At 40.0% G+C, this 12423-nt stretch overlaps 1 protein-coding gene across 1 annotated transcript; it reads left to right on the forward strand.

Moving 5' to 3' along the window:
- The first annotated feature begins 2753 nt into the window (after nt 1-2753).
- LOC114145453 (neuronal pentraxin-1-like) lies at nt 2754-8043 on the forward strand. The gene is made up of 5 exons (XM_028019039.1): nt 2754-3274; nt 3526-3730; nt 4542-4783; nt 5158-5337; nt 6698-8043. Exons 1-5 carry the CDS (start codon nt 2855-2857, stop codon nt 6917-6919), a joined length of 1269 nt encoding a protein of 422 aa, XP_027874840.1. The 5' UTR covers nt 2754-2854; the 3' UTR covers nt 6920-8043.
- Nucleotides 8044-12423: the final 4380 nt, after the last annotated feature.

The following is a 12423-nucleotide window of genomic DNA, read 5'->3' on the forward strand; positions in this document are numbered from 1 at the left end:
TTGGTGATCCACAAGGGATAACATTTTCCACAATCTACATCTTAAAAACAGGAATCATTCTTGATTTTATTTTCTTCTGCTTGACTTATAGGGCTGTTTCTATCTGCAAGTTTGGCATCGAGCTTTGGTTTGGAATTTTATTGTTTATCTGTAGAGAGTCCTGCTAGACCTTGGCCTGCAATTTAGACTCTTATTGTAAAAAGAAAAACTACAGACTTGCATTGGACTCACTATGCATGACTCAAGACTTGTCACAAACTCACGTTTCCACAACAATCTTTAGCTCACGTCATCTGGGACAAATATAAGCGAATATATGCAGATAATTTGAGATAATTTTATTGATGATGTCCCCTCTGAGTTACTGCATTTTATACAAATGACATGCATGTCATACTAAAGCTAACAGCGTGCACCGGTAAAAGATGCTAATCTGGTACCTAGCTCTTCTATTTTGTGTGTTTGTATTAAAGCTGATTTAATCAGAATTAAAAAAATAAATTAATTAAAATAAGCCATAGTGCCAAAAGAGATTCTCCTTTTAAAGATGAATTTGATTTGATTTGTTAGTCTGGGACTTTTGTGATGTGACATAATTTTAGCCACTCTGATATCTCAAAATCTGAACTATTTAAATAACTTTATGTCATTTGCAAACAAAATAAACTGAATTTATAACATCCAGCATCTTATTCTCTTACTATTAAACAATGCAGCTTTGTTAAAAAGACAGCAATTTGTGTTGGATTCAACAAGACATTTAACAATAATGTACTTTTGCTAGTTTTCTCACTGGTTATTTTTATGTGTTGGACTTGGTTTGAAGCTCGCCTTTGAAAACAAGAACTTTGAATTTAGAAAGAATTAATAACTCTTTATCTAAATCTGTTTAATACTTGCAGGGTTGCTTGGAGTGGGTGTTGTCCTCAGTGGAATGACGCCCTGGTCGATGAGCCATTCTTTATATAAAGCTGCCCAAATTGCCTTGAAATTGATTCATGGTGTATTTTTACATTGTTATTATATATTTAACACTTAATATTCAAATGACAATTTTCTAAATTTTGAGAAAATACATGAAACTGTTTTGCAAAAAATGTGGCTTAGTTTGAAATCAGAGGTATATAATGACCTTTAGCTCTTTATATATATATATATATATATATATATATATATATATATATATCCAAAATAGCAGTTTGGACTGCAGAAGTTAAACTATGAAATATGTGATCAAGAATGAACTTGCCGCAGAAGAGTGTGTGAAGGGAATCATTGCACCTGAAATAAACCCAATTTTCCTCTCCTCACTAGCCAGAGTTTTTTCCCCCTTTTTACCTTTGCATATACATCACTGGTGATTTACCTTCCCAATATGATATCAGCTGGGGTGTTGCGCTCCTTCCTCTGCTGAGTATCTTATTTATTAATGCCAGACCCGCGGGGCGTGGTTACATAAGAGTCTGTTTAATTATTTGGGAACGTTTTCCTTTCCTTTTAGCGCCTCCACTGTTGTAGTGGTGGGAATTAATACGACTTCCTTTCAGGTTGTGGGATCTGAAAGGTCGTTCGAAGTGAGGCAGGAAAAAGAGACTGTCGTGATGTGTTTCTTTCTTTTAAGAAATGTGAGTATTCTGCTGCACTGTAAGTTCTCTGAAAAAAAAAAAAAAAAACAAAAAAAAAAAAGTTGTTGTTTCTTCCTGTGGCACACAGTGGCTAGTTAGGGAGAAATATAAGGCTGTGTTGGGAAATTTGTCCCCGGGATATCTGCTCTAATGACTGGGGCAGCGACGGTCATTTAAGGTGGACCATAAGACCCTGGAGCAGACGAGAGGAAGATTTTAAATAAGCTTGTTTGTATTTTTTCTTTACCAGGAACATTACTGGATTCATATCTTCTTTTTTTTTTTTTTTTGTACAAACAGTACAGTATGCCACTGCAGCGCTATTTCTTTTCACAGTAAAAATATTCAACATTTCCACGCTGTATAATGTCACATTATGTGAAAATGTTAAGATTATTGTAGGTGGGATTAGGAGATCAAACATGCAACAAACAAAAACAGAAAGAAACCCCCCCCCAGGAAAAACAGCCATTATTCCACCATGAAATGAAATGAGCTCTTGTTCTAAAGAGAAATATTTTCTTTCTAAATTACAGAAAAAATTGATTCCGTTGTATGTTGGTTTAATTCTTCTGTAAAACTGAAATGCAATAACTACTGAAAACGTTATTGTTAACAATTAGGTGTTATTTTCATAATAAAGAATTTACAGTGCATCAGGTGACGTAAGTAAACTCATCTTTAATGTTATGAGTCAAGAGCGCCTCCAGAAAGTTTTCAAACCGGCGTGACCAGATGGATGGGAAATAAATAAATAAATAAATAAATAAAAAGCAGGAACATCTTATACTCATGTTAACATTTTTAAATAACACATACAAGGCTATACGGGGTGACCATTTCCCATTCCGTAACTCGCCAGTGGAGCAGCACTCTCAAGTCTACACTTATCCTTATAAATGAAGAAAGCAGTGACTAAACGCGTATTCCACCTGTTTCAGGCTTTGATTTATTAAGGAATCCTTTTTTTTCTGTTTCTCTCCTGTTTGTACGTTTTCTCTTGTGTACACAAACACACGTAGTGCGACCTTAAATAAGGAGGATTCAGTAGGTGTAGCAGGACCCGCTGCCTCCCCTCAGTGATGCGGTGAGGCTGCGCTCCCTCATGTCCGCTATATAAAGCGCGCACAGCAGCAGCGCCGCACAGTTTTGAGTGGACAGCTCCGCGGTGCTGAAACCTCTTTCTCTCTCTCTTAACACCCGTAGGCTTTCACTGAGGAGCGGTGGCCATGGAGGGATTCTCGTGGAAACTTTTTCTCCTCTCCTGCCTGTTTGCTGCAGAGGGCTCCGCGCAGGACTTTGGACAGACTCAGTTTATTTGCACGTCAGTTCCCAAAGACGTGGACTTGTGCACCGCGGCGATGCAGAACAGCGGACCGGCGGAAGACCTGAAGACCACAATCATTCAGCTGCGGGAGACCGTGCTGCAGCAGAAGGAGACCATTGTGAACCAAAAGGAGACAATCAAGGAGCTAACGTCCAAGCTGAGCCGCTGCGAGAGTCAGAGCCTCCCGGCGGCGGCGGGACCCGGGGGGAAGAGACCGGGGGGCAAGAACACCATGGGGGATGTATCTCGGGGTACCGCAGACACTCTGGCGCAGCTGGGACAGACTTTACAGACGCTCAAACAGAGACTGGAGAATCTGGAGGTAGGCTGACGAGAGAAGCGCTCACAGCTCAAAAAGTTCATTCAAACGATCCCCTTGAGTTAAACTCTGCTTTATTTAGCCAAAAGGAAGTATCCTGAATTTTCTGGGGAGTTAGTAACACATGTTTTTTTATTTGTATTTTTTTTAACCTCTTTATATTAATTTAAAGGAAAATTATCGCAGTAAAGAAACCAAGATGGTGTTCTCCATTTGTCTTTAACTCCATATCTGTCTCCCCCTGTCTAATGCAGCAATACAGCCGAGGAAATAACAGCGCGCAGGCGAACAGCCTGAAGGATCTGCTGCAGAACAAGATAGATGACATGGAGAAGCAGGTTCTGTCCCGGGTCAACATTGAGGAAAGCAAGCCAGGACACAGGAACGAGAGCGACCAGAGGAACAAAGTGGAGACCACGCTCTCCTCTCTGCACGACCGGATCTCCGACCTAGAGAAAGGTGCGTCTGGATTTGCGTTACGCACCGGATCTCCAGCTGAACCAGCGTTCATTTCACGTCTCCAGACCTGTTTTCTCTTTGGCTTCGTTGAGTTGATGTGTCTGATTGTCAATGAATCACCGAACTTGCATTAGAGGTCATATTTTTCAAAGCGGACCTTTGCTGCAGAAGTCATAGGTAGAGAGAAAGTTTGAAGGGCGCGCCTGGCACTAGCGCATTCTGGAGCAGAGGGTCTTTTCAGTATTTCGACACGCGCAAATGCGCGTTCTCACTGTGTAAATGAGAGCCATGAAGAGGGAGGAGACGGAGACATCCTCTGTATCAGCAAAAAAAAATCTCAAAAGTAGAAAAAAAAAATACACACAGTGATAATACAAATGAATAAATTTGCAACACCCTGGCTTATTTCTTTTTTCAGAAATGTGATGTAATTAGAAAACCTGCATTGTATGGAGGTCTTCCAGTTAAAGCAAATTCAAACTAATTACTAAAACTTAAAGGGTGGCAACCAAACCTTAAAATCCAGAACAGAATTTCAGCATGTTCTAATGCTTTTTAAAAAATGTTACCTACTTAATAGTACATATAGATATTTAATTATGTACCAGTTTAAACATAATTGTAGCCAATATTTGTGATATTTTAGCATTACTGTTTATGTAAATATAAACATTTTCATTGTAAAGCGAAATTGACAGATGCATGCTCATTTTAGAGGTTCTGTAAGTTAACTCCAGCAATATGAATATAATTATATTATGCTAGGGAGTATATAATCAACAAAATAATTCCTTATCTCTTTCATCTGCAGGCAAAGAGACCAGGCCAGCAGACAGGTTTCAGCTCACCTTCCCTCTTAGAACCAACTACATGTATGCCAAAGCCAAGAGGACTCTCCCAGAGATGTACTCCTTTAGCGTGTGTCTGTGGATCAAGTCCAGCGCCTCACCTGGCCTGGGGACGCCCTTTTCCTACGCGGTTCCAGGCCAAGCCAACGAGCTGGTGCTGATCGAGTGGGGGAACAATCCCATGGAGTTCCTTATCAACGACAAGGTCAGTTTGAGCCTGGATTTAGGCCCTATGGCTGATTGAGATTATCCACAAAATAGGCAGAAGAGGTCCAAACTGTGGGAAAATGCTTTATTGCTTTTTTGTGCTTGGATGAGGATGGCCAAACCAAAACCAGGATAATATCAGGTGATGAATTGCTCAACAGAGGCTATTATATATATATATATATATATATATATATATATATATATATATATATATATATATATACAAAAAAGATGAGACACGTGAGAGAGGAAGTGATTCAGCAGAAGGATGAGAGGGTGTTGATCATTCATACCATTGTGTAGCCTGAACAGGATATTGTTACCAGCATGAAAAGACAGTGCACTCAGGAGATTATCTCCTCTCTTCAGGTTGCAAAACTGCCTTTCAACATCAACGATGGAAAATGGCATCACCTCTGCATCACGTGGACCATTCGCGACGGGATATGGGAGGCCTTCCAGGATGGAGTGAAGCAGGGGCATGGAGAGAATCTGGCACCGTATCACCCAATCAAAGCAGATGGAGTGCTGGTTCTGGGACAAGAGCAGGTGAATACTCCTTTTTTTATTTAAGAAAAACATCTCTAACTGCAACCTCTGCTCCCAAATCCCTCGCAGACATCTTATGGAAACAACCCTTTAACTAATCTATCTGTTTAATTTTGCAAGAATGATTAGAGGTGGAGATAGTCACAAAATAAGACTGTGGGGACACTTACAGAGGAGTCCGGTTAAGCTTTAGCTGTCTAATTACTGTGTTCATTTGAGATTTGAGGCATAATTTTCATTCTGAGAATTTGGATAAAGCATGATTCCTTAAAGATCTAGAGTTCAATTAGCAAACACAAAAGTAGTATTGAACTTTGGTAATAGCTAATTTCTTCTCATTTATATTGCCACTTTCTCTTTATGGTGCAAAATGAACTTGTGTTTAAGGACAAGCTGTGCTTGATATAATATCATTGTTTCATAACAACAACTGTTAAAGATTTTTCCACCACAAAACTATTTGTTATCATATTTTAATGTTTAAATTCAGGACTTTAAGAAAAAGTATTCATCAACCTTCAGCTCATGATTTATGTGACGGATCAAACACATTCCAATGCATAATGGTGAACTAGCAGAAAAATAAGAAATTGTTTACAAACAAACATTATTGATCTTCGCCATTGAAGCGTAGGTCTGGCTGTATATTTAGGGTGAATTTCTGCATAAGTTACATTTGTTTGCAACTTTTTTGCAGATTTTGTTCCAGGATTACTTTGTATTTGGTTGAACCCATCTCCCCATCACCTTTAACCAGCTTCCTTTTCACCTGGTTCCCTACATGGTGTGTGGAGAACCTAAAAACAACACTCCTTATTACTTTCTTCCAGCAACGTTTTTTTATACTCTCCACACTTCCCAGCCAGGTTTATCGAGTGCATGACTATTTTAGCCTGCAGCTCCTTCCTCCAGTGTTACCCCTAGAGCTACCTGCAAATGAGCCTTCTTCTATGGTTTTATTTCAACAGTGCCTTACTTTCTGATGCTGTTCCATCAAGTCCAGATTTGTGGAAGTGCATGACTTGTCCCACCTCAGCTGTGAATCTCTGCAGATTCAGTAAAGTCACTCTAGGCATTTTGGCTGCTTTTCTGATTAATAATCCAGGCAGGCTGGATACATTTGCTATTTTGGTGACTTTTTGAAGAGAATTGTTTGTACTGGATTTTAGTTTATTTAATCACATGATTAGCATCATAAAAGCATCCCACAAATTTCACATTTTAAATATTAGACGTCGGCTTTCTTCCATTTCGCAGTTTGTGTGAAATACTTTGAAATTTATGGTTGTAATGAGACAAAATATGAAAGTTCTTGAAAGCTAGGTTCATACATTGACAGTGCTCTGTTCTCGTTCCACAGGACTCGCTGGGTGGAGGCTTTGATGCAACACAAGCATATGTTGGTGAACTCGCACACTTAAACATCTGGAACAGGAAACTCTCAGCCACTGAAATCGCCAACTTGGCAAATTGCAACAGCAAAGCCTTTGTCGGTAATGTCTTCTCCTGGACAGAGAGCAACATTGAAATATTTGGCGGCGCCACCAAATGGACCTTCGAGCCGTGCAGCTCAATCAACTGAGTCGCAGCTTCTTGTTTCAGAAAAAAAAGGCCTCCGTGTATTTCTGAGCTTTTGTCTTTCCTGTCCTCATTTGACCTTTGTTTAGAGAGTAATTGGTAAGCTTAAATCTGGGATTTATGTCACTCTTAGGTATTCCTGTGCAAAAACAGCAAATCCAAACTTGAGAAGAGGGAGGAAAAAAAGAAAATCTCATTCCTCAAAATTGGTATCTGATGTTTGTTTTTTTTCTTGGATGTTCAGTTGAAAGCACACCTAAGCTTTTCGTTCTGGCTTATTTTCGTCTTGGACTGGCAGCTGGCAATCTGCGCCTTATGTTTCGACGATTCACAATCCAAGTGAGGAATTACGTAATCAGTCCCATCAGCCCTCCTTCCCTCCCTGTTTCCTCTGGCAGTGGGAGATTATGCTGCCCATCCAATTTTTGTCAGTGTTTGGCGCTGTGAAATGATGTCCGATGCGGTACAGCTCCTAATGACCCCCAGCCTCCTCTTCCTCGGCCCTCCATCACTTAGCCCACCACCCAAACACTCCCACCCTACTGCCTCCCAACCCTCACACCCACTCCACCCTCCGGAACTTGCACTGTGACTGACAAAGAGGACACTGCAAAGGAGGAAGGACACTGCAAAAAGTCAGGCTGCGGGTAAAAGTCGATTTGTAATCATTGTTTGCTTCAATTTTTTCCCTGTAAGAATGTCGTGAACTTGCCAACATTGCTACAAAGCCTGGGTGCCTTGGGCTGGTACAAATATTCAGCACATTTGGTATGTTTTCAGTTGCAAATTCAGTGTTTACTAGTTTGTGTTTTTCCTTTATTTTTTTGTTTGTTTCTTGAGCTGGGTTAAGTTTCTTGTTCTCTCTCGTTGGTAAATGTGATTTACTTACAGTTTGTTATCTGACATGATGTGTTTTGGCAGGTGTTTGTACTACTCTGTATTAGGAATGTTACAGTGTCTGTATAGTAACAGCATGACTGAAAGAGTGCTGTGAAAGCATTGTTGAAATCTGCTTTACTATCCTCTCTGGGTCTGGGTTTTTTACTGTATTGTTATATGCTCCAAGCATGGCAAAACTGACAGATGAAAAATTTAATTTTTGTAATAAAATTGTGATACTAAATGTCATAAAGTATCTCTGGCTTTATGTGCATGAAACAGACCCTGGGTGTTCCTCTACGTTAGATAGTGAAGAAGGAGAGGGAGCACCTGAAAAGGCAGAGAGGGGTTTACAGATGCCTGTTAGCGTAGCAGTGTCTCTTGTAAAGGTGGAAGCAATGAGCTCTATTGTTGCTGCTGCGAGGCCCCATGCCTGCACTGGAGTCACGGAGGCAGCCGGAGGGGAAACATGGCTGGTCCTATCAGCCTTTCATCATCTGATTAAACAAAAACTACTAATTCACTTTTAATGGCAAGATGTACCTCACATAACATGTTGTGTATTTAAAGCTAAGCAACATTTCTGGCACTTTAATTTGACAAATCTTTATGATTAAAACTTTCATTTTATATAGTGCCTTGCAGAAATGATGAATGCCCCTTTGATTTTGAAATCCAAATGTGTTTTATGTGGCTTATGTATGACAAAAAGAACAACACACAACTTAGTGCAGAATTTTGAAGTGAAAAATCTTCAGTGCTTAAATCTGAATCTGTTTATGCAGTCTGCCCTCCGTCCAGCTTGACAGTTTGAGAAATTATCTCAGCGCATGAGGGCACACTTCAGGCTCATGTCAGTCATGTGTAAATGTCAGGAAGGTTAAAGCTCCTGGGAGGGAAGCATGGCTCTCATCCCCTCCCAACTCTCTGCTTTCCCAAAATACATACACTGCATGATAAAATACCAAAAACCCACATCTGGACTGTGCTTTGATTCTTGAAAGTCTAGCAAGTCAATCTTACTGTGAATAATATTTGGAGGGATTCTGATCACAAATCTCTCCATCTGATGTTAGATGTATTGTGAGTAACACAATATTTGTCTCATTTTGGCATTCAGATCTTTCCTAGTTAGGACTTGTTCCCAAAACTGCTAATTTCTAATGTAATAATTTCATAGTTAAAAGAGAGTAAAGGAACCATGCATTTTCTTGACAGTGCAGAGTCTATTAGAGGGCCATATTAAGTATCCACACAACAGAGGTTTACCTTTCAAATGAACAAAATTAAATGAGCTAAAGTTCTTCTTCCAGGATCAGAGCTTTAGAAGTCTCTGATTTATTGGCAATTTGTATGTGCTGTTGTTCAATATGGTAATTAAATGTTTCAGCATCTTTCTTTCAGCTCCAGATTCTCCAGAGCAAGAAAGTTTAAGATGAGCTGTCACTGAGCTTCACATCCATCGGACAACTAAACACCTACGGTTTTCAGAAACAGCATTTCATTTATTACCTCCAGTGACACGGATCATGAGATCTTCTCAGGTTGTCCCTAAGTTCTGAGTTCAAAAGGGAAAGTTAATTTCATCTGGTTGTTGCCAGGATCCTGTTCTTTTGCACATGATTCATACCTGGTCACAGTAGTTCAGCGTCTGGACAGAGATCTGGATGATCAGGATGAAAAGCCAGAACTCCCAAACCATGAGGGAACTGTTAGAAAAATTATCCTCCTGTTTATTTACTCATGAGTTTATTTTACAAGTTATGTTTTCATATTATTCTTTCATATTATTCTTTTTATATTATTACTCTCATATTATTCTTCTTTTTATATTTACTTAACTTCTCTTTCTTTTGTAGTATATTATTAACTTTGTTTAGGATGGTTGCTTGGAAGCTAAAAACGTTAAACATTCATGTGTTATTAGTTCCATATGTAACTGATTAGTTGTGGTCAGTCACATGCCCTTGTAAGGGCATGTCCATAGGAGGTTCCAGAATGTAAAGACGGTTGGTCAATTCTCTGTGTGACTGTGTGAAGAAGCCCAACCTCCTTTTTCTATACAATAAAGAGAAATGCAAAGAAAGATCTGGCAGAATTGAGTCCAGACAGTGTTTGACAGCGATTCGTCGCGTCTGTTCTCAATTCTCCTATTCTGCAGAAAAGAAATTAAAAAGAAACCTAATCTCTGTCTCTGGCTGATTCTTTGCAGGTTATGACAAAATAAACCTATCAGGAACAGTCCATGTTTTTCAGGTTGGGAACATTGGCCTCTGATTTGGAGGAGCTTCCTCTGACTCCACCCTCTTCAGTAACACGCTGGAGGTTGGAAAAGCAAACTGAACAACAACATCTTCAAGAAGCAAAGCCGACACCCTGAGACCAAACCAGCCAGCAATCTCTCTCCATCACTTCGGCTTCACATCCTGAAGGACTGAAACAGGACCGAAAACAAGTGGCAGCCCTGAAAAAGTCTGTTGGGAACAGGATCGACTTTATGCTGAGTGCTCAGCAGACGCTACTCTTGCTTTGAGCTTAAAGGGATCAGAAACCCCTTCATAACATTTGCGGCACAGTGCACCATCCGGCAGCAACAACACACAATTTCTCAAGGGGCATGGGAACGCCTTCTTCAGATAAATATAATACATCTGGGTCAAACAACCAAACTCCCATGATGACCTGTTATGCTTCTGTGAATGAATAGTTCTTAAAGCTGTCTAAATTTGATCACTTTAAGCTTAATCACAGACTGATTAAGTTGCAGGCATTTCTTAGTTATAAATCTTAAATCTCAGTATGACTTTGAAGTGGATTTTCTTTGAGAGAGCATATCGACCCTTCATCTCCTTGTGATTCTCAGCAGCTGTCGGTGATTCATTCGTGCAATTTCTGAGGAAGACGTATAAAAACAGGTGAGGTAATTTTATTCACGAGAGAGTGATCCTAAGCTCCTCTTATGTGTAATTTAAATCTTAAGAATACTTTGTTTTGCTTGCAAACAGCGGTGCAGACTCAAGAAGGACTAATGAGCCATTTCAATCATTCATCTCTTAGAGAGAAAGCATAAAATACCTTTGAATGAAACTTTTGAAAGTGAAGCTTTTCCAAAGAGCATTGTTTTGTGCTCCCAGAAAACAATCTTTTCATGATGATGTAAGACTCTGAGACCAGAAGGCTCATCTCTCTCAATGCACCGCTCAGTGAATAATAACAAAAGCTTTAGCTGCGTTCGGCGGACCACACAAGCCCGCCTGACCTTTTTGACACCACTCCACACAACACCCAGCTACATAATCACTGCATACAGCAGATGCCTGTCTGCCAAAAAGCTGCAGAGCCATGATGGAAGATATTTTTGAAGTGTGATTGCATTCATGCGCCAGACTCTGCTTTGTACAGAATTTTAAGCAGACAGACCAAAAATAGATCCAACCAACCAAAAGGAGGATTTTAAACCCTTGTCTCGAAGATTAAGCCACTTCTTACGTGAGCAGTCTGGACTGACAACTTTGCATGATGAAAACAGACGAGGTGAGTTGGCAGACGCAGAAAGTCAACTGATTACAGTATAGTTTCACCGTAGGCACTCAGCGTAACACCTGCCTGAAGGGCAGAGAGCAGTGAGAGGTTGTTTTGCTGCTCAGGTGAAACATGTTTCATAAGGTTTTGCCTGCAGGATCACATGACCCAGGGTATTTCATCATCTGGCACTGCAAACAAACACAGCGGTTCTTGTTGGAGACCTTAGACATATGGTAGCAAAGTTTTTCAAAGGAAAACTAAAGTGAAAAAAGCAAACAAATGTTCAAAGTTAGGAGGTGAAACTGATGGTCGATTTCTCAAAGCTCGCTATTTGTCAGGGTGGTTGCTGTTTTCCATGTAAATTTCTGCTGGCCTCCTGAAGCCTTGCTGCTGTTGCTTCTCTCTCCACCATGCACAAAATAAGTTGAAAACAAAGTGTGCTTTTTCTTCCACCTCACATTTCTAAGCTACCGTATTGGTCGATCACATAAAATCCCAACAAAATGAGGCGTGATAAAGCGTGCAAGGCATTGTTTATTGTTTTAAGTCATCCTGCAATCAAGAATCATTCAATGCACACCTCAGCTCCGATATTTACCCAAGCTGCACTTCTAAATGACTCTTTTTCATTACATTTTCTGGACTGGTGTTTAACATCACCAGTATCTCTAAAACATCCAATTACTTTAGTTAGTTTTGATATTAGATGATAAATTAAACTTGAAACACTCTACAGGACTCATCCCACCACTCTATTGGAGTCATTCTTTGTGTATTTTGCGTTTCTTTACATCACAGCTGAGTTAATAATAACCAAAATCACCTCAATAACTAATTAAAGATAAACTCCGTGTGCCAAAAAAGTAGCATGTACATTTTAAGATGAGGCCTCCAGAGTCAATCCATCGAGATGGACAAGATTCATGGTGCTACGATGCATCAGTTCCTCTGTGAGGTTTGTTATTTTCTTTTGGAGAGATTGAGTGGATAAAGATGTGACACCTTGGCTGACATCTCATTAATTCATAAGCTGTCCCCCGTGGCAGAGGCGGGACACAGACCATGCTTCACTTTGGAGCCACCGCAATTGCTCTTGTTAAGATT

Source organism: Xiphophorus couchianus, chromosome 5, assembly GCF_001444195.1.
Source record: "Xiphophorus couchianus chromosome 5, X_couchianus-1.0, whole genome shotgun sequence".
In the NCBI taxonomy this organism is placed as follows: Eukaryota; Metazoa; Chordata; class Actinopteri; order Cyprinodontiformes; family Poeciliidae; genus Xiphophorus; species Xiphophorus couchianus.